The sequence below is a fragment of the Colletotrichum destructivum genome, chromosome 5, assembly GCF_034447905.1.
Source record: "Colletotrichum destructivum chromosome 5, complete sequence".
In the NCBI taxonomy this organism is placed as follows: domain Eukaryota; kingdom Fungi; phylum Ascomycota; class Sordariomycetes; order Glomerellales; family Glomerellaceae; genus Colletotrichum; species Colletotrichum destructivum.
The window spans coordinates 5,226,836-5,246,230 of NC_085900.1; the positions used below are offsets into that span (position 1 = coordinate 5,226,836).

Sequence of the window (19,395 nt, forward strand, 5' to 3'; positions counted from 1 at the left end):
CTCTCTTACCGGAGCTCGGCATTACGGCACATACAAGGTGGCTTTAACTACATCCATTGCTACTGCATCTGAAGTAAAATATATAAGCAAAAAGTAAATTGAAATTGCACAGTTTTTCACAACGCCTTGGAGCAAAGTTGAATGTAAACCAACTGACAGCTGCTCGATAAATACTACAACAGTTCGCCTCGCCTGCGCCTTGCTGATTATTGTGAACTGAAACTCTTAGAGCGCTCATCATATTCTTATATTCTACATCATTTACCATACGCCCAAATCTCTCAGCAGCCAGTCTCTAGAAAACATCAAAATGCAGGTCAAGATCGTATCTGTTCTTTTCGCCGTTGGTGCATTGATTGCCCCTGCCTTTGGTATGTGTAGCTCTTGTCGATTTCTAGCCTTGGTTCACAACGTATTCTTTCTTTCGCTTTTCAAACTAACAATATCCTAATAGCATGCACCCCTGCTGGAGGTAAATCTTGCCTAGTGGTCCAAACAATTCTGCTTGAAAATTTCAAACATGGCGGTTCCCTGAATAGAAGAGTCATCCATGGTACTGATAGTCACAACTTTAGGTCTCTGCATTATTGGAGCTGCGAATGACTGCTGCCTCGGTGCTTCCTGCGACCGTAAGTTTTTCAAGACCTATTGCGCAAAGACACGACAGTTAGTAATGAGAATAAAATACAGCCCACCCTGGGCACAACAACCCCGGCGATCGTGGCACTTGCGGCCACTAATTGTCTGAAGCTAGAGCAAACTACTGGTCCTCCTCTCCTTTTATCTCTTTGCTAGAAGAAATAAAGTCACATGGAATGCCGAAAACGGGATGGAGACGTTTTAGAAGAATCTGCTACGTTCACTTGTGGAACTTAAACTATCTAGATGCTTAATGAACTCCCCAGTTTGCTATGCTGTACTTATATCCACACGTCGCTGATCAACGTCTTTAGCGGGAAAACACAGTTCCAATCTTGTGATCATGGCCTTGTTGCTGAGGCTATTATTTAAAAGGCTTGAAGAGACCCGCCATATAATATTCGAAGGAGAAGATGTGAGGAAATACTTTTGAAAGACTCAGCAGGCTTCGAGATGAGGGTGAGTATCTGCCGCCTCCGGTCTCGATTAAGATGAAATGCAACAACTCCGTCAAGTATATCATATGGGAGCTACGGGAATTACCATTACTTTCCCAGGGCCAAAAATTGTCTTGATAGGAACTCTAGAGTGTATTGGTGTTTTCTTGTTGCTCTTCCATACCACAACACACCGTCTTTGTTGATATCTAAACTGAACAATAGGCCGTTGGAATTTTGACAGTTCACGTAAATTACCACGGGAGGATAGAAAATCCCTGCACTGACAATTGCAACCATGTTCGCAATGATGCTGGTCTTGTCATTTCTTTGGGGTCATAGCCGATGCTGGGGTGCGGGTCTACCCACCGTTATTGATGACGAGGGTATCATCGCGCTGATTCTGAAGGACGCAGTATCCGGATCTCTATGTGGCCATGCTGGTATTCCAAAAACCGCGCGAGTTTTCCCTCTTGGGTAAGCATATTGAAAACGTTTCCAGGTAGGTCTCAACTACCACGAATCCGCCGAATTTTTCAAGAATGTTGGAAAATGCCAGGCTGCGACGTTGCCATTGACATTGCAGTCTTAGACGCCACGGTAGCGTTGTTTGTTTTGTAAGGTGTTGCAGGGTATAGAGATATAAGGCGTTAATTGCTGCCACGCAATTAACGGCGTCGTTTTTGCGACATAAGGATAGAGAGAAAGACAAGGGATTACCAGCGAGAGGATGCGACTTCGGTACAGTCACTATGGCAAGCCAATGGCATCGCCGTCGATCGTAAAACCTTAGACGAAAAGCTTGTATTTTGACGGCCGAGAGAGAAGACACTATTCTCGTCACGCCCCGTAGCCTTGACTGTCCCAACCTATTCAACTACACGAATGTGTCATCTTCCTGCTATAATAAATCCTTTGGATATGACTTCTTCAATTCCCTTCATCCACACACGCGCCATTTTCATATAACCTTCGTCGTTCGGGTGTCTGGTGTCTGCAAGGTCGTTGACAGTTGGTGCGTCTGAGCCACGCATGTCCACAAGCGCGAACTTAGCACCTGACTCCTGAAACTGTGTTGTGAGGGCGGCATATTGCTGGTTGATTTTCTCTCGGCATGCGTCTTGCTCCTGGACCTTGTTGGCAAGTATGGACGCAAGTATCACAGTCGATCCTGGACTGTTCTCGTATATCTTGTTTACCATCGCTGTAACATTCGACCCTGCGTCAGGCACTTCTCCGCCCTTGTTGCAGTTGTTGGTTCCTGCGTCTACAAGGACGAGATTCGGCTTCAGAACAGGCACAGCCTTATCTGCTGATGCAGCAATTTGGTCAATTTTGAAGCCTCCTGTTGCCTCGACTGCGTTGTCGGGGAAGTTGCCGTTTGCTCGAGTGCCGACGTATGTAGCAGTGATACCTTGAGAGGCGAGAAGGTCCTGGAGGTCTTTCCGGTAGCTATCACCGGTAGTTGAGCCGGTACCAAATGTTACCGAGGCGCCAAGTGCCATGATCCGTAGTGGTTCTGTCGCTTGTCTCAGCGCCAGTGGAGATGCCGACACTCCAGCTAAGATTAGGGCTAAAGAGATTTGAGGTCGCATGTTGGACAGCTTTAAGCACGATAGACGGGGTTGAACAATCAACCGAAAGGTTGGATGAGAAATTAATAGACATGAGCTGAAAAATTTCTCGATTTCTAGCTGGCGAGGCATCATTTATAAGGCAACTTTGAACGTTTCCATGATGTGGTCTGATGTCTGATACTCGAACGGAACCGAGTCACGTTTCACTTCTAAGCAGGTTGTAACAAGACAGTATTCCGGGTTCCTTGACCCCGCCAATCATAAAGATAGACTTATAAAGCATATGAGATCCCTTGTGAGCTTGTTCTAGTGAGAATTGTATTAAAAAACGATCGCCATACAGTCAGACCAAGTGTCAGTATTGCATGTGTTGTGTGTGTGAACAGGGGAATAGCTCCATAATCACCAGATTCGTTCGGAAACAATCACTCCGCCCCACATGACAGCGGCCTACATCGGTTAGAGCACAAGAAAAACACTACGCTTTCGATCTTTTTTGGTTCACCAAGAAAAGCCCGTCTATAATGATATGAAGATCCACCTGAGAGAGTTGCGCCATTACGACGGCAATCACCAAATTGGTTGACCCAAGTGCCGACATAGGAGAACACCGGATAATTCCCGGCGAGAGCTCCTCTCTCCCCACATAAATATATGGCATCAATCTTGATTTATGTAGCAGCGGAGTGTCTCCGATGCGGAGATCGCGGGGTAGACCGGAGCCACCCCGGCCACTCCGCAGAGAGTCGTTCGCGATGTCAATTGGTCATCTTTGCTCCCAATGCACGCTTCAATCTTCTTACTGTATTGGACAGACAAAAAAAACACTCACCGATTTCGTCAAATCTGTGGTTTCCGGCTAATGTCGAGTCATGACTCCACAATCTGTATGGTGTCATTCTGCAGGATGTTGTGAATAGGACCGATTGTAAAGACCCATCTCGGCCTTTGCTGCACCGGCAATAGCTTCTTTTGGGCATTGTTTCCTAAGAGATAGAACCAACCCGTCCTCTGGTACGAAGAGGGTCTTATAAATAATCCGGTTGTATCCTTCCTCATCCATGCTGTCAGTTGTTAGCTATCGTCTCCCAAGAAAATGCCGTTTGGGACTCAAGTGGAAAAATGAAGATCTCAACTTTTTTGCTTTCAATTGGCCTCAATGGCGCCACGATTTCTGCACAAAACAACGGTTCAGCTCCCTCCGAAGTACCTTACTATGGGCGCAGCCCTCCAGTTTACCCATCCCGTACGTCATGGTTCCTGGTTTCCCCCTCAGTAGGATCGAACGTCAGCGTTGATTTCCAATTAGCAAGTGGCAACGGCTCCAGCAACGAGAGATGGGCCACTGCCTACCGCCATGCCAGGCATCTGGTATCACAGTTAACTGTAGAGGAAAAGGCCAACATCACACGCGGATGGAACGGCACATGTGTTGGTAACTCGGGTGAAGTACCTCGGCTGGGAATACCAGCTCTGTGCTTTGCCGACGCGCCTGATGGGATTCGCGGGCAAGAATTTGTTTCTGCCTTCCCGGCAGGCATACATGTCGCTGCCACATTTGACAAGGCTCTTCTGTACAAATATGGCAAGGCACTTGGTGATGAGTACTATGGTAAGGGCATCAACGTAGCACTTGGCCCCGCTGCTGGCCCGCTTGGCAGAGTTGCCCGCGGAGGCCGCAACTGGGAGGGTCTTTCTTCAGATCCCTACCTAGCAGGCGTCGGCATGGGCGCAATTACACGCGGCATTCAGGACGCTGGGGTGATTGCCACAGCCAAGCACTGGCTCTTGAATGAGCAAGAATACCGTCGCCGAGCGTCTGACTTGGGAGAAGCCATAAGTTCAAATGTTGATGATCGTGCCCTTCACGAGCTTTACGTTTGGCCTTTTATGGACTCACTTAAAGAGGGTGCAGCATCCGTCATGTGCTCATACCAGAGAGCTAATCATTCATACGGATGCCAGAACTCAAAGCTCTTGAACGGCATTCTGAAGACTGAACTTGGGTTCGAGGGATTTGTGGTCAGTGATTGGCAGGGCCAGATGAGCGGCGTCGCCTCGGCTAACGCTGGCTTGGATCTGGTCATGCCTGACGCTGGGTTTTGGGGAGAAAAGCTTATCGAAGCCGTCAACAACGGTACGGTGAGCGAAGAGCGACTTTCCGATATGGCCACAAGAATCCTCGCAAGCTATCACTTTCTGCATCAGCAGCACGCTTTTCCCGAGCCCACGGTTCACTCCAACTTACAAAAAGTCTTTCCCGTCGACGTCCAGGATGATCATGCCGCGTTGATCCGGCAAATCGGCGCCGCCGGTACCGTTTTGGTCAAGAACGAGAACAACACTCTCCCTTTCAAAAACCCGAAATTCCTCTCAATCTACGGATACGACGCAACCGTAAAGGCAACCCCATGGCAAAACCCCAGTCGTTATGGCGGCGGTTATGAAGTCAACTTTGGCTGGGAGACATTCAACGGAACTCTTATTACGGGAGGCGGTTCTGGTGGAAGCACCCCCCCTTATGTTGTCTCACCTTTTCAGGCCATTCAGGAGCGTCTTTACAAGAACAGAGGCATCCTTCGATGGGACTTTTACTCGGAGAACCCTTCCCCTCCTTACGTCAATTCGGAGGCTTGTCTCGTCTTCATCAACGCGTACGCCTCAGAAAGCTTTGACCGTCTGAGTTTGACGGACGAATTCAGCGACAATCTCGTACAAAATGTCGCTGCCAATTGCTCAAACACTGTAGTTGTTATCCACTCAACAGGTATGCCGTTCAACAAAGGCCTTTTAAGCATTCGAACTGACAAAAAATCAGGAATACGCACAGTGGACGCTTGGATCGAGCATCCCAACGTTACCGCTGTTCTCTTTGCCGGGCTACCCGGTCAGGAAAGTGGCCACAGCATCGTGGACATCCTTTGGGGCGACATCAACCCTTCAGGGAAGCTTCCGTACACTGTAGCGAGGCAGGAATCGGATTATGGAAGCCACCTGAACTCGAGTGCCTCGGATGATTTCTTCCCAGACAGTGATTTCACTGAAGGCCTTTATATCGATTACCGCTACTTTGACTCACGGAACATTACTCCTCGATATGAGTTTGGCTTCGGTCTCTCTTATACTACCTTTAATTTTGCCGATTTATCAGTTGGCTTGACTTCAGATGCCGACACGTCAGAGTATCCCGATCCCGCTATTGCAGTTGTACAGGGTGGCCACCCTTCTTTGTGGGAGACCATCGCCATCTCCAAGGTGTCTGTTAGCAACACTGGTGACGTAGATGGTACGGAGGTTGCTCAGCTATACATTGGAGTACCGGGGGATGACAGCCCGGTTAGACAGCTTCGTGGCTTCTTGCCTGTTTACCTGTCCCCTGGGCAGACAAGAACCGCCGCTTTCGAGCTCACTCGACGAGACCTCAGTGTCTGGGACGTCGAGAGCCAGCAATGGCGCCTGCGGAGAGGCACTTACACCGTTTGGGTTGGGTCGTCCAGCAGGGATCTGGCTCTGCGAGGTGAGATTGAGATCAAATAGCGACTGTAATCTGTCACAATCATGACGAAATGGGAAACCAAGATAATGTAATTCTTATCTCACCAGATTTCTTTGTTTTCCCTCAGGGATACTACATTTGGCTCAAGAAATACAAAAGCTGTCCAGTCCTAATTGTCTCGATCAGAATTGGCTCGTGTCCTTTGGAGAGCACCCGAATGTAACTTCAGTTCTTGTTGGACAAGAACCCTGAAGCAGTCGTGCATTCTGACTGGCACGCTAAAACCTAAAATCAGCCTCAACCCATCATCTACAAGCACGCACACACAAGTGGTTGAACATCACTCCATTCTCATGACTCAGGTTAACATCTGGTTCCAACCTGCAGGACTTGGCGGTAACCGCCCCATAACTCAGACATCGCTTATGCAGCTTGACTGGTTCATTCGCATTACTCGAGATTGACCTTGCGTACTGTGAACGACGGTGAATGGACGGGATGAGTAACTGAATGCTTGGCTGGCTGTTCCATCCTTCCCAAACTCTTGGCTCGTAAACATTCGGATAGTTGTTCCTCCATTGTTCGGGTCATGATACTGTCCGAAGCAACGGCGATAAGATCGATAAGACAAAATCCGGGCTGTGACACGCTTTATTTGTCTTATTCCAAGCATACTCTCTGCTTGGTCGGGGTCGTTATTGCTGTCCTCGGTGCATCTTCATCCGAAGTAGATTTCACTTCTTATATGCCGCTTCTGGGTTCGGATAGCTAATGATGTGAACGCCACTGTACTTTTGTAACTTTTATTCGCAATAAATTGTTCGATATGTTTCAGAACCACGAGTTGCGGCGCCTCAATGGGAATGAGAAGTCATGTGTTGGTGTGATGCTGACGTCTGACAACGATGTTCCTGAGCATGAACCACCTCCGGACACCGAAAGCCCCCCTCAGTCCATTCCATGGAGTTACAAATGGATTGCTTTGGCATGCGTTATTGCCTTTCCAGTTGGCTCAAACTGGACCAACGCTAGTCTGGGTCCGCTGAAAAACACTCTACGCAACGAGCTCGGGGTCACCAATGCCCAATTCGGAGTTATATCCAGCGCCGATTCTTTTGTCAATTCGATTTTCCCCATCGTTGGAGGAATGACTCTAGATTGGTGGGGCCCCAACAGAATTACAATATGCTGCACTACAATCATCTTTGTCGGTGCGTCTGTCGCTGCGGGAGCCGTTCACCTGGAGTCGTGGAGAATGCTTGCGGCTGGCCATGTCCTCATGGGGTTTGGAGTTGCTATCCTTGACCAAGCGCAGCAAAAGGTTTGACTGTTTGCTTCTGTATGCCCCTAATACATTTTCTAGGAGATGCTTACATTCAATTTGAAATCACTCAGTTCGTCTATCATTGGTTCGGTGCCGGTGGTCTCGCCTTCGCCTTTGGTCTCGAAAACGCAGTTTCTAGCACAGTAGGAATGGTTGCTGGCATGGTAGCCATTCCTATTCGAGACCGAACGGGATGGTACGGGTGGACTTTTTGGATACCTGCAATCTTTTGTGGTTTATCCTTGATCATCAACATTCTCTATGTTTTTCTCGAGCGGATGTTTATCCCCAAGCATCTTCAACTGACATCCGCACGCGCGAAGGCACTCGCTGAAAACCATAAGCTCAACGTCAAGAGAGTATTTTCCTGGAAGTCTCTCACAAAGCTACCCTGGCAGTACCTCATGCTTCCTGGTACGCAAATCTTACAAAGCGGCGGCGCTAATGGGTTCGGAGTCTCGGCTGCGGACATTATCCGCATGAAGAACTACAGTGAAGAGACGGCTGGCTTCATGTCAACAGGTCAACGAGTGCTTCGAATCGTTGGCAGCCCGCTTGTAGGATGGTTGATTGATCGATATGGCCATCGCTTCCATTATGTTGCAGTGGCGCCATTGTTCTACATTATCGCCAATTCCCTCATTGGCTTCACGAATCTCCACCCACTTGTAGCGCTGGTGTTTCAATCAATGGCAGGGCTCATCAACGGCATGCCACTCAACGTCTGCATTCCACTCTTGGTTGCGGATCAAGATAAGCTGGGAACGGCTTTTGGGATATGGAGGGCTTTCAACAATTCTGGCGGCACGATTGTAAGTTTTAAATGCGAAACTTGACTTTACAAGCGCCAAGCTAATGCAACGGCAGATGGAGGTTGCGTACGGTGTTCTCCAAGATGGTACCAGAGACATGGGCTACGACAAGGTTCTCAAGGTTTCGACCGCAATCAAGGCATGGGGCTTTGCACTCGGAGTCATCTACGTTGTGCTCGATCACAAGAAGCTCGGCAAAGGCATGACTTTGACTCGCGATCGCCGAGAACGGTTTGAAGCAGAGATCGAGGATAGGGACACACATCCTCTTACCAAGAGGGAAGTCCGAAAGCCTTGGACGATCTACACCCTTTCGATCCTTGTTGCAATGATCGCCACTGCGTGGACTTTGTTTATCAAATACTTGATTTAACCAAACCTGCCTTGCGTCGCATTGGGTCATGGTTTGTGGGGGTTGGTACACTACACTGTTGTGGAGGATAGCATAAGTTCGAAGTCTGGAAATAATCAAACAAACGCTGTCCATATATTTCGCTTCTGAAACTAAGCCACAGCTTGTGGCTTTGCAGCTAAACTCCAATCTAACGCCTAGTAATGCTTGTCAAATGCACTTACACCATGTCCCTATTAGTCCTATCATCTCCAAGCTATTTCGAACGCCGCCACCGTTGCCAAGGGTGAATCGGAGCCCACTAGCCACTTGTTTTCTTGGCATACGTTTACAATTGTACCGTCTTAGCTCCCCCATAGATGATAGCTGACTAAAACTGGCGAAGCGACCTAACGCTCCCTATATAATTTTGTGTCTGCCCCCCCCAACGCGTCTCCCAACTTGGTTTTGTTATGACGCTCCCCTTTTGATTATGCTCGCATGGAGTATCACCATTAAAAATTTCTACTCTTCGACACTGCGCCTTGCTTCTTCAAATTAGCAACTTGATCATGGGGTCAACAACTACCCAGATCGATATTGACGCCAAGTTGATATACAACTACCATCGCATGGATATGCCTTTGTACCCCGCCACGGCCGTCTTCTGCCTCTGTAGCCTCGACAAACGCGTTGCGGCTCGTGCTGCGCAGCTTTTCCTGGATGGGTACGGAGAGTACCTTATCTACTCCGGTGGCGTCGGCAAGTTGACGGCAGGGCGGTTTACCGAACCCGAAGCGGAGGTCTTCGCAGGCATCGCGAGGAAATTGGGAGTGCCAGACGATAAGATCATTGTGGAGCCACGGTCTGGTAACACAGGCGAAAATGTCCGCTTTACCTATGATCTGCTCAAGCAACGAGGATTGGGAATGGAGAGTTTCGTGCTTGTGCAAAAGCCATATATGGAAAGACGGACTTATGCCACTTTTCGCAAGCAATGGCCAGATGAGACGACAAATTTCACAGTGGCGAGCCCGCCGCTGGAGTTTGAAGAATATCCGGATGCAGACAACCCCAAAGAGCTGGTTATCACCATCATGGTTGGAGACTTGGTGAGGATAAGGGAATACCCGAAAAGGGGGTTTCAAATCGAGCAAGAAATCCCCAAGAAGGTATGGGAGGCAAATGAGCGTCTCATAGCAGCCGGGTTTAGCTGCCATTTGCCTTAGGAGACGTCTGACAATCTTCATGTGTTAGCTTAAGCAGTATCAGTCAACCAAGTGGCTATGTTTTGCTTTACGGATATGGAGCTGAAAACTCTGGATACAAGACTTTTAGTCCTCTGCTAAGCATGGCCTTGATACCGAAATCAGGCAAAGCGTCTATGATTCGTCAGGAGTCGTAAAGTCTTTCCTGGCCCCATTTGCAATCAAGTCATCGGTGAGGACTCTAATAGCGAGCATTGCCATGCCCTTCGCAGACTTCAAAGCCGCTGCGTGTGCCTCATCGGTCGCCGCGGCCGCTGCGAATTCCGGATGATGGCCCGCCACGTCAGGCAATGTTGGAATGACGAACGCGCCATGGAAGCTAGGCACGAGGTGAGAAACATTGCCCATGTCGGTGGATGCGTTGAAAGGCTTCGCCTGGTGAAGTTGGATTGTTTCTCCAATTGACGCCATGTCCTCGACATAAGCCTTGCAGAGTGTGTCGTTGGCGCGCAGGTTCATGTATGTTGGTGCCCTGGGTTAAGCCGTCAGCGTCATCCTTGAGTTGGCTGGGTTATGAGTGCCTACAGAATGTAGTTGATCTCGCACCCAGTTGCTGCGGCGCCAGCTTCCAAACACGCTTTGACTCTCTGCAACAACGCATCGGCACGATCGATGGTTGGGCTGCGGACGTTCCAATTCATGCGGGTGTAATCCGTGATGACATTCGGCACAGTTCCTCCAACTTCGATGACACCGTGTATTCTCTCATCAGACTGGATTTGTTGCCTCAGAAGTGCCACATTGCTGTAAGCCGCCACAGCTGCATCCAATGCGTTCAATCCTTTCCATGGCTCACCAGCTGCGTGGGCCGGCTTTCCGCGGAACTCGACTCGAAACTTGTGGCTGGCGATGAGCTTGAAACCTGCCAGCCCCGATGATCCGTCTCCACTACCGCCCTGGTGAGCGGCTGTTGGATGCGCCATGATGGCAGCCGCTATGTCCTCGGGCGGGTTGAAGGCGCCTGCGTCGATTAGCTTCGCCTTACCGCCACCACCTTCTTCCGCGGGGGTTCCCAAAATGCGTAATCTTCCAGGGATTTTCAGGTCCGAAAGAGCGCGAGCAGCTCCCAGAAACGCCGCAATGGAGGATGTCGCAATAAGATTATGACCACAAGCATGGCCGATGTCAGGGAGCGCATCGTATTCGGCACACACCACTACTTGACGGCCACCAGATCCAACTTCAGCCTCGAAGCTGGTTTCGAGACCATATGTGTTCCTCTTGACCGCGAAACCTTGCTTCTCCAGGTAATTCGTAATGGTTTCATGGGCGATGAACTCCTTGTAAGCCGTCTCGGGGTTGTTGTGCAGCACTTTGTTGATTTCATTGTGAAGCGACAAGTCCAGCTCGTCTACGTGTGAGTTGACGATGCTACGGGCTTCGTCAATGTTGAGAGCCCCTCGCCATGCCTCGGACGCAGGTTTGGAATCATGTTCATCTGCCGGAGCGGCAATAGAAACCCGGACATCGGACATTACAAGGATCGCGAACGTTGTAATGCGACGCAATAAAAATCACGAGTGTTTTTCAATGTGAGGACTCGTGCTTAGTGATGTATAGAAAGTGTAAGGATGGTCTAGAGGAAGAAATACAGGTTCGAGAACTGCGTGTTTGATAAGTTCTGGATCTTTGCCGCTTTCAAGTTGGAGGAGTCCTGGAGAGGAGGGGGGCCTTCCAGACAGCGTGCAGGGATTCTCCTCACAGATCACAGCTCCTTGAAGCCCATCGGCAACCGCCGGTGCTTGGGGCTTGCCGACCAGCTAAAAAATTAGCCGACGGTCGGCAAAACTTGGAATATCTCGCCTTGATAAACATTCCATCGATTCAATCGGGGCGCTCCAACTGGTCATCTGCGGCACCGTTCGTCACTCGTCCTATCTTTTGAACTTCTCAACCAACGCTAAACATCTCAGACGCACTCCATTCTTCTCATCGGCTATTTCATCCTTCTATCAGTTCACAGTTGCCCGTTCCAACGCCCCCAAAACCCACTCCAGGCGATTCTTCCTTTCAGAGTTTCCAGACGTACCACTGTGATAACCGGCTTTGCTGCGGTACTCAGGTGCCAGTCCGGAAGAGAGGACCCTCCTACTTCAGCCTCCACTTTGGCTTCCCTGACGAAAGGAGTCTGCTGTTGGCCGGGAGAGCCGACGGCGACTCACCCGCTAAACGACGACCAATGAGATCTTCCTTCCCCGAGCCCAATGGAGGTTCTCCAGGGAGCACAACTTCTGCTTCACCTGATGATGCCGCCACCGGCAATGCTGGCAATGGCGAGAACCCGCAGCTCGCAGCCACAACCGTTGAGCGTTCATTTGCGACGGTAGCAACAACACACGCCGGCGAAGGCCGAAGTGGACCGCGGTCGAGGAACGGATGTTGGACGTGCCGCACCAAGAAGGTCAAATGCGACGAGCAGAGACCCAACTGTCATCGCTGCATGCGTCTGAGGTTGCTCTGCGATTACGCACCCCGCCTCAAACTTCCCAAGAGAGGCAAAGCGCGCAAAGATCGATCTGTGTCGTCACAGCTCATTATGCCTTCGGCCTCGTCGGCTATGTCGGCTGAAAGAGGCGGCGGCGACAGCTCACCCAGTTGGCTACCAACATGGGCGCATGCTGTTACTTATCTCAGCCAGTCCAAGTCTTTGTCACTCTTCAGCCCAGATGCACCGGCTATGGGGGCATGCTCTCTGGATCTCTCATCCGCTGATCACGAGGCAATCCGATATTTTCGTACTTCATTTGCCCGGCTGAACCATACGAAGAACCCGGATTTTTCGTTATACACCATAATGTTCGACATTGCCCAGACTGATCCCATGGTGATGCATGTGGTTCTGGCTCTTGGCGGGCGAGAATTGGAATTCCGGCGAAACAAGGACACTGAAGAATCTCGGGGGCCAAAAACTCCACTTCAGCACTATTCCTCGGCGCTGCGGATGATGGCCGACGCCATTGGTGGCGAGGACAACGTACAGTTGGATCTCGACGCCGTGTGTACAGCGTTGTATCTGATGCTGCTGTATGAGCAGAAGTACGGCGACGAAAAGTGCCGCGGCTTTTCCAACCATCTCGTTGGCGCGAGTTTAATATTGCAACACCGGTTCAAAAACATGCTTCTCCAGCTACCGGCTCCTTCGCTCGAGACAACTCGGAAAAACTTAGCCTTGACAAGGAGAGGCCAGGATGGAAGCGGTTCACGTCTCTCACTCTACTCGGCACGGATGCTGGTCTGGATCGCCCTCCAAGACGCAGCCGCTGCATCATATGGCCTCGGCGGCCAACTGAACTGCGCGCTGCACAAGATCATGGGATCATTAGATGGCCAGACAATCAGTGGCATCCCAAGCCCCTTTCAGCCATTGGACGCCTTCGAAAGGCTGCATCGTTTCTCTAACCCACTGTACAGGTGCATGTGGGCCGATGCGTATCCCCAAGCAGAGCTGCTTGACGACGTCGAAAATCGCAATGTATACGCTCTTCTCGGTGCGTGTGGTCAATTGCGCTTCATGATCGCACAGCTTGCGAGTCTTTCCCATGTAATCAACGATGCGTCGCAACAACAACAACGCGTCATGGCAGTTGATGTAACTATCCAGCAGGTTGGGTGGAAATTCACCGAATTGCTCGAAGTCGCGGCAGAACTGTCCACCAGCACGGACAGCTCGCACCGCCTGGTGGCTAACATCCGCGGCATTGTTCCTCACTACCATGCCGTAGTTCTCGAGTTCCTGCGCTTGACGCGTGTCAACGACGCATTCACGCTAGTGACTCGACAACGCAACGCGCTCAGAGAGATCATGAACCTCGCTTTTCAAGCTTTTAAACATGAAGGGGACGAGGCAATGACCCGCATCGCATGGCCGCTCTTCATGGTCGCCCTTGAGACAGACGACCTCCTGCATCGCGACTGGGTGCTCAGTCGGTTCCAGAGAATGAGCCGGTTCGGTAAGAACCTCGACCGTGCTCACGTCTTCCTCAAAGAGATCATAGAAATCCAAAACCGTCTTGGAAGACGAGTTGACGTCCGCGAGCGTTTCCAGTCTAACACAGTAGACCTTTTCGTTATCTAGACCATCTATAGGTATGAACTAGCTTGAGTAACAAACTGTGTGCTATTTATTACCTAACATCTTCTTATAACTAATCTTGGTACTTCCTTAATAATGCCGCAAGAACATAGTAAGAGATATAATAGAAAATATCTTGTTTAGCTAGGGGAAACCAGACAGTTTGTATATAGCGGAACTGGCTATTACTTCAGCAAAGCGTAATTTAAATGCTTATACATGCAGATAGCATTAAAGTAGCCCTCTTTTAAGAAGTGAAGTACAAGCCGTATAGTACTAGACGTTATACAAGCAGATATAAGACCTAATAACATCATATTTAGCTATATCTTTACTACTAGGACTTTCTTAGACCTAACAACTAGCAATATCTATACTTCTAGACCTATCTATAGTCTAAAAAGTGTTAATATGCCAAGTTAATAGCCTAACAACCGAGGGGATAGTGATGTAGATAGCGCACTTAGATGCTAGGCTTTAGAGATTCAACATTGCATTATCTAGCAACAGTATTCAACGCACTGTTCTTCCTGGTATGGATCAGGGCGTTGAAACAAACACAACAGACGTGTTAAATCTTCTACAAAGCAAAAGCCGGAAGAGGGTGTTTGGCTGGGTCGGACATTGAACCGGGAATGGTTTCCCGCTCGAGTCGGGGAACCGGTGAAAATAAGCGGCGACTTATTCAATGGCCCGACTAAAATGACGAGGGATTGGCAGCTACCACCGCCGATCCGCAATGTCACTGAGCCTTGGTCATATACTTTTCGGCCACGTTCATTATGCTAGGTCTAAGCCAGTAGTATCACACAGTGTCGTTACAGTTTCAGGCCGAATCCCTAGGATTTTAGGTCTCCATGTCGAGTACTTCCTTATAAAAGAACTTCAATCCACAATCCAAAGCGCAGAGGTCAATGCTCTTAAGATTGAACTGAAAATCTATTCCCAAACTTATTCATGTAGCTAGGTTCAAAGGTTAGTCATAAACCTCGTCAGACGAGGTTTCTTCAGTCGAGCCGTTACAATTCACGTCTGCTAACGTGAGAGATACCAGTTCAGACCCCAACGATGCCTTTATCCTCTGACATTTTGCCTGGTTTTTAATTGGGTTATCTGGCTTAAGTGGTGTAACTGGAATGGAGGTTGAAGTTCCAGGCTATGGCCGTATCGGCTACAGCATCACCATGTACCAGGTGAGTTGGTGCGCCTCTGCATTTGTGCATGTAAAACATGCTGACTTTTTACAAGCCATTATGCGCATACTCGTGCCGTGTGGCTCTTTCAGCTAGCCCATTGAACCGCAGCAACAGGACGGAGGTGAATGGAATAGTGTTTGTTAATACTCCATTTAGCTGCTTCGCCACGAACGATGCTTTCCTCATGTCTTTAGCGTAGTGTATTCACACAGTAGGTTTCCGAAAGACATGAGCCGAACTTGGATACGGTCGCTAAGAATTACGCTAAAGCGCTGTGTCGATCTTTCCGTTTGGGAAATCGAGAAGTACTGGCAATCTACAGAAGCTAGCATTCGGAACAGCCATCGAAGACTTGATGAGCCTGGTGTCAATATCGACTCAACCCCCCCAGCTCTGAAACGGACGTATCAAGAGGCTCTCAGTAACGTCAACCGGACACCGACAGCTATCTTGTCTTTTGCGAACCCACTCAAGGAGAAGGCTTTGGTGTCAGATGCCGATTACCAGGCATAGTACAATACCATCGGTATGTTCGAAAAGATGGAGGTTAACCATGAGACATACGGGTATGTTGAAACAATCTACCTTACAAGCATGCCTGCTGACTTGGTATGAAGTCTCGTTCTGATTGCATTAGGTGCAGCCGTTCCCATTTTCACTGCTTCGGTTTGTCCCGTTGCCTGCGTTGCTAGTATCTAAGATCCATGCTGTTTTCATCGACCCCCCCCTGTTGGGTCGTCGACACAAAGTTCCTTACTTCAACCTGTTGATAATGCCAACGCGCGATCAGACGATCCTCATCGCTTACTTAGTGATCATCAATGTTGTTTCAAGCGGCATTGGTTACGACTCAGCTCAACCCAATGCTTGGTGGGTTAACGACAGAGACCAGGAACTTCTGACGTCTTTTAGCAACCGTATGGGTGTACTAAGCTTCGCAAACTTACCTTTGCTTATTCTTTACGCCGGGAGAAAAAATTTCCTGTATTGGTTGACCGGCTTCACCCAATCGACTCTCATGCTACTGCATCGATGGACAGCGTACTTTTGCACCATCCAGACATGTCTGCACTCGGCTGCGTGGATCCAAATCTACGTCAGCATAAACCGGCACGACATTGAAGCTCAGTTGTCTTACTGGATTTGGGTAATCATTGCCACCCTTGCTATGAGCTTCTTGCTGCCTGCCTCAGCAATCCCGTTCCGGGAGAAGTTGTATGAACTCTTTTTGGCCGTGCACATCACTCTCGGCATACTTGCGGTTGTTGGCTCCTGCCTGCATATCGTCTACAGGTTCCAGCATCAGTGGGGCTACGAAGTATGGATGTATATCTGCTTCGGTGTCTGGGGTTTCGACCGGCTTGTACGCATGCTTAGGATGGCCAGAAATGGTTTGTTGTGGGCAAATATCAACATTATCGACGATGATTATCTGCAGATCGACATTATCGATGCAGTGGGAAAGGGCCTCGCTTACCTATACTTCCCTGCATCGTCATGGCGCCCATGGGAAAGCCATCCTTTCTCGATCCTGAGGTCCAGGGTGAACTTTATTTCGACTGGGTCGTCGAGCATCTGACCGTGTGCTGTCACGAAAGACGACTCATTTTCCAAAGATTCGAGCAGCAGAGAGACTTCACCCGTCAACGCTGAATCCCGTGTCGGGTTGTCCTTTCTCGTTCGATCTTTCTCTGGCACCACGAAGTTGCTCCGTTCACATAGCCGCCTCCCAGTATTCGTTGAGGCCGGTTATCTTCCACATCACAACTTGGAAAAATTCGAGACGCTAGTCTGTATCGCTTAGGCTTTGGCGATTTACCTTTAGGTGACCTTATCCTCGAGGTCATCAAGAATCAAAATTGGCGACATGCCGTTGTAGCGTATAGTAAACTTGTTCGTCCCCTTCTCTGCAGCAGCATTTATGTCTTCCCAACACCCAAGCTGGTCCAAAACACAAATGCCATTAGGAAGCAAGGCAATGTTGGCACCAGTTTGCAGGGCAATTTTCCTATAAGCCTCCAGAATAACAAAGTCCAACCCCAATTCGCTGCAGCATTAGTCCCAGAGCGAGACCAGCTATGCTTCCTCCAACTATAACGACCTTAGAAGCAATATAGTTGGGCTTGGTCTCCATATTGTAGAGTTATCTTGTAAATGATGGAAGTCGTAAAGTAAGGTTCGCTGAGGTTGAGGCTACCAATGCGTAGGATTCGACGAAGCGACAGACTTGTTATTTTGAAGTGATGAATGATTAACAGTAGGGAATGGCGGGAGCTGGAGCGAGTTGATGGCTTTATACAGCCGAATTCAATCTGGAAATGCCAGTCATTGTTCATCGTCAAGCTGGGGTAGGACAAATTCTGGGCAAGCACGGCGGAACTTGCGAAAGGCCGTCCGATCAGCCTGGCGAACGTTGTGAGCTACGAATAACATTATGGTCATAACTGTGGGAGGAGTCTGTGTCTACGAACAGGCCCTGGTGTCGTCATTAGAACCAATTAGAGCACACGACTTCTTTGGAATCAACCCTCGGCATTGCGCGGAATACCGACTAGAAAGTCACCCGTTGTAGAGGTTAGGTAAACCTCGTTTGCTGTAATGACGGACTTTTAAAGTTTCGGATCTTCAGTTCAGCTTCTATCTGCATCTATAAATATTCGGGGCAATTCTTTAACTGATTAAGGCAGCAAAAGTGACAAAAGTAGCAGCAAAAATACTCTTGAACATTTTTAAATATAGATACAATAAAATAGAAATTATAAATACTACCTTATAGAATATAGTTTTTAATTTCTATTTCTTAACAACTATTAAAAGTGTAGTATAATAGAGAATCTAGAATAATAGTACTTAATTATTCTATGTATAAAGAAAAAACTCCATTTCATCTACTTTATATAAAAGGCTCTATTCTAGTATAATTTCCTTATTTTTGCTTAGTCTTCTGCTACTACTAGTAGTGGAAGGAGTTAGCTTGGAGAGTGGTCGGAGATACTCCGGCTAACGCACAGACCTCAATTATCCCCTCCCCCCAATAGGAAGATTTCTACATAGGAAGAATCTCAAAGCAAAAGTCACGCAATAAAGCTAACCCTACCTTTCCAATTAAACCCTTCCCAGTTAAGTGCATTCAGCCGTACTCTTACAAGAAACTCTTGTACTTAATATGATATTATATGTAAAGGGCATGTTAAGAAACTAGGTGCACACTCTCCACTGGGCAGAGAGTGTATGGTGTGGCCCATGCGCCCTCTAACACACAAGTACAGTGTATTTGCAAACCGGCTTACTGATACATCGCATGTAACCCTCATCTAATCCCTTCACTGTCGGACGAAACTTAATTAGCTACATTGTATATGAATGACGAACTCTAAAGTCTAATTCCTAGTCATGAACTTGACTCGGGAGCTGTTGCCATTGCCTGGGGCCCCCTGTAAATGATGTTTACGAGCCATTGTTTTCGGAAACCTCTTAAGCTGATCACATGGTACTGAATAAAGATGTCAGTCCATGAGCTTGAATACAAAGTTGATGGCCAAATCTGACTATGTAAATTGAAAGATCCTCCAAAAAGCAAAGTCCTCCACGCGAAGACTTCGGTATCTATACCAAATCACCCACCCACCGAAATGTCCACCCGCTCTGTTGAGGCTGAGCGCCCACGATACACACGAAGACGCGGTGCATGCGACTACTGTCGACTCAAGAAGATCAAATGTACGGTGCCTTCGGAAGATCATTCATGTTTTCTAGCAGAAATCAACTGCTTTGGGGCTATAAGCTGACGAAGAGCCTTTTGGCCGAGATGGAGCAGGCAATGGCGAGCGGCCCTGCCAACCATGCAGTGTTAGTGCCTATTCACAGCTCTGCGTCACCGACGGTTTTGAGTGCTAAGTCTACATGCTAGAAACACAATGTTACCTGCACATATCCCCCAGTCCACCGTTCCTCTTCAGCGCTGTCGAACTCGAGTCACCATGCCATTGGAAAGTATTCGGCGCCATCCCCAACCCGTTGGGCACGTATGCGAGCCACAGCCTCCGTTCTACCTCCAGGGAGGTTGTTAACCCCCCCAGTGGTGTCTCGCGGACTGAGTCCCTTCGGAGAGGTCTCAATCCAGACGTCAGTACACGACCAACGCGAGAGAGCCTCGAGCTTCCCCATCAACTTCAACGAAATGCCGCCGCTCCCTTCTGCTAGCTTTTTTGAGAAGGAGTTTACCACGGATGACCTTGAAGGC

At 48.8% G+C, this 19,395-nt stretch overlaps 10 protein-coding genes across 10 annotated transcripts; 8 read left to right on the forward strand and 2 right to left on the reverse strand.

Moving 5' to 3' along the window:
- The first annotated feature begins 201 nt into the window (after positions 1-201).
- CDEST_09147 (uncharacterized protein) lies at positions 202-882 on the forward strand. The gene is made up of 4 exons (XM_062925306.1): positions 202-371; positions 455-472; positions 576-629; positions 691-882. The coding sequence occupies exons 1-4, from the start codon at positions 311-313 to the stop codon at positions 738-740; spliced, it is 183 nt and encodes a 60-aa protein (XP_062781357.1). The 5' UTR covers positions 202-310; the 3' UTR covers positions 741-882.
- A 1,084-nt stretch (positions 883-1,966) lies between these two features.
- Positions 1,967-2,581, reverse strand: CDEST_09148 (Putative SGNH hydrolase-type esterase domain, SGNH hydrolase superfamily; the record flags this gene model as incomplete). The annotated part of the gene is made up of 1 exon (XM_062925307.1): positions 1,967-2,581. The coding sequence occupies one exon, from the start codon at positions 2,579-2,581 to the stop codon at positions 1,967-1,969; it is 615 nt and encodes a 204-aa protein (XP_062781358.1).
- A 1,102-nt stretch (positions 2,582-3,683) lies between these two features.
- On the forward strand, positions 3,684-6,319 carry CDEST_09149 (Putative glycoside hydrolase, family 3, glycoside hydrolase family 3 domain, immunoglobulin). Its single transcript, XM_062925308.1, has 3 exons — positions 3,684-3,899; positions 3,963-5,420; positions 5,472-6,319. The coding sequence occupies exons 1-3, from the start codon at positions 3,776-3,778 to the stop codon at positions 6,188-6,190; spliced, it is 2,301 nt and encodes a 766-aa protein (XP_062781359.1). The 5' UTR covers positions 3,684-3,775; the 3' UTR covers positions 6,191-6,319.
- Positions 6,320-6,975: 656 nt separating this feature from the next.
- CDEST_09150 (Putative major facilitator superfamily, MFS transporter superfamily) lies at positions 6,976-8,658 on the forward strand (the record flags this gene model as incomplete). The annotated part of the gene is made up of 3 exons (XM_062925309.1): positions 6,976-7,470; positions 7,545-8,285; positions 8,341-8,658. 3 exons carry the CDS (start codon positions 6,976-6,978, stop codon positions 8,656-8,658), a joined length of 1,554 nt encoding a protein of 517 aa, XP_062781360.1.
- A 443-nt stretch (positions 8,659-9,101) lies between these two features.
- CDEST_09151 (Putative rossmann-like alpha/beta/alpha sandwich protein) lies at positions 9,102-9,863 on the forward strand. The gene has a single exon (XM_062925310.1). The coding sequence runs from the start codon at positions 9,189-9,191 to the stop codon at positions 9,843-9,845; it is 657 nt and encodes a 218-aa protein (XP_062781361.1). The 5' UTR covers positions 9,102-9,188; the 3' UTR covers positions 9,846-9,863.
- Position 9,864: 1 nt separating this feature from the next.
- On the reverse strand, positions 9,865-11,486 carry CDEST_09152 (Putative peptidase M20, xaa-Arg dipeptidase, bacterial exopeptidase dimerization). Its single transcript, XM_062925311.1, has 2 exons — positions 10,410-11,486; positions 9,865-10,356 (listed from the first exon to the last, which is right to left on the reverse strand). Exons 1-2 carry the CDS (start codon positions 11,357-11,359, stop codon positions 9,999-10,001), a joined length of 1,308 nt encoding a protein of 435 aa, XP_062781362.1. The 5' UTR covers positions 11,360-11,486; the 3' UTR covers positions 9,865-9,998.
- A 258-nt stretch (positions 11,487-11,744) lies between these two features.
- Positions 11,745-14,136, forward strand: CDEST_09153 (Putative zn(2)Cys(6) fungal-type DNA-binding domain, fungal transcription factor). The gene has a single exon (XM_062925312.1). It carries the CDS (start codon positions 12,064-12,066, stop codon positions 13,957-13,959), a length of 1,896 nt encoding a protein of 631 aa, XP_062781363.1. The 5' UTR covers positions 11,745-12,063; the 3' UTR covers positions 13,960-14,136.
- Positions 14,137-15,092: 956 nt separating this feature from the next.
- On the forward strand, positions 15,093-15,351 carry CDEST_09154 (uncharacterized protein; the record flags this gene model as incomplete). Its single annotated transcript, XM_062925313.1, has 2 exons — positions 15,093-15,149; positions 15,205-15,351. The coding sequence occupies 2 exons, from the start codon at positions 15,093-15,095 to the stop codon at positions 15,349-15,351; spliced, it is 204 nt and encodes a 67-aa protein (XP_062781364.1).
- A 29-nt stretch (positions 15,352-15,380) lies between these two features.
- CDEST_09155 (uncharacterized protein) lies at positions 15,381-15,665 on the forward strand (the record flags this gene model as incomplete). The annotated part of the gene is made up of 1 exon (XM_062925314.1): positions 15,381-15,665. The coding sequence occupies one exon, from the start codon at positions 15,381-15,383 to the stop codon at positions 15,663-15,665; it is 285 nt and encodes a 94-aa protein (XP_062781365.1).
- A 15-nt stretch (positions 15,666-15,680) lies between these two features.
- Positions 15,681-16,956, forward strand: CDEST_09156 (Putative ferric reductase transmembrane component-like domain-containing protein; the record flags this gene model as incomplete). The annotated part of the gene is made up of 3 exons (XM_062925315.1): positions 15,681-15,722; positions 15,790-16,715; positions 16,779-16,956. 3 exons carry the CDS (start codon positions 15,681-15,683, stop codon positions 16,954-16,956), a joined length of 1,146 nt encoding a protein of 381 aa, XP_062781366.1.
- Between the last annotated feature and the right edge of the window lie 2,439 nt (positions 16,957-19,395).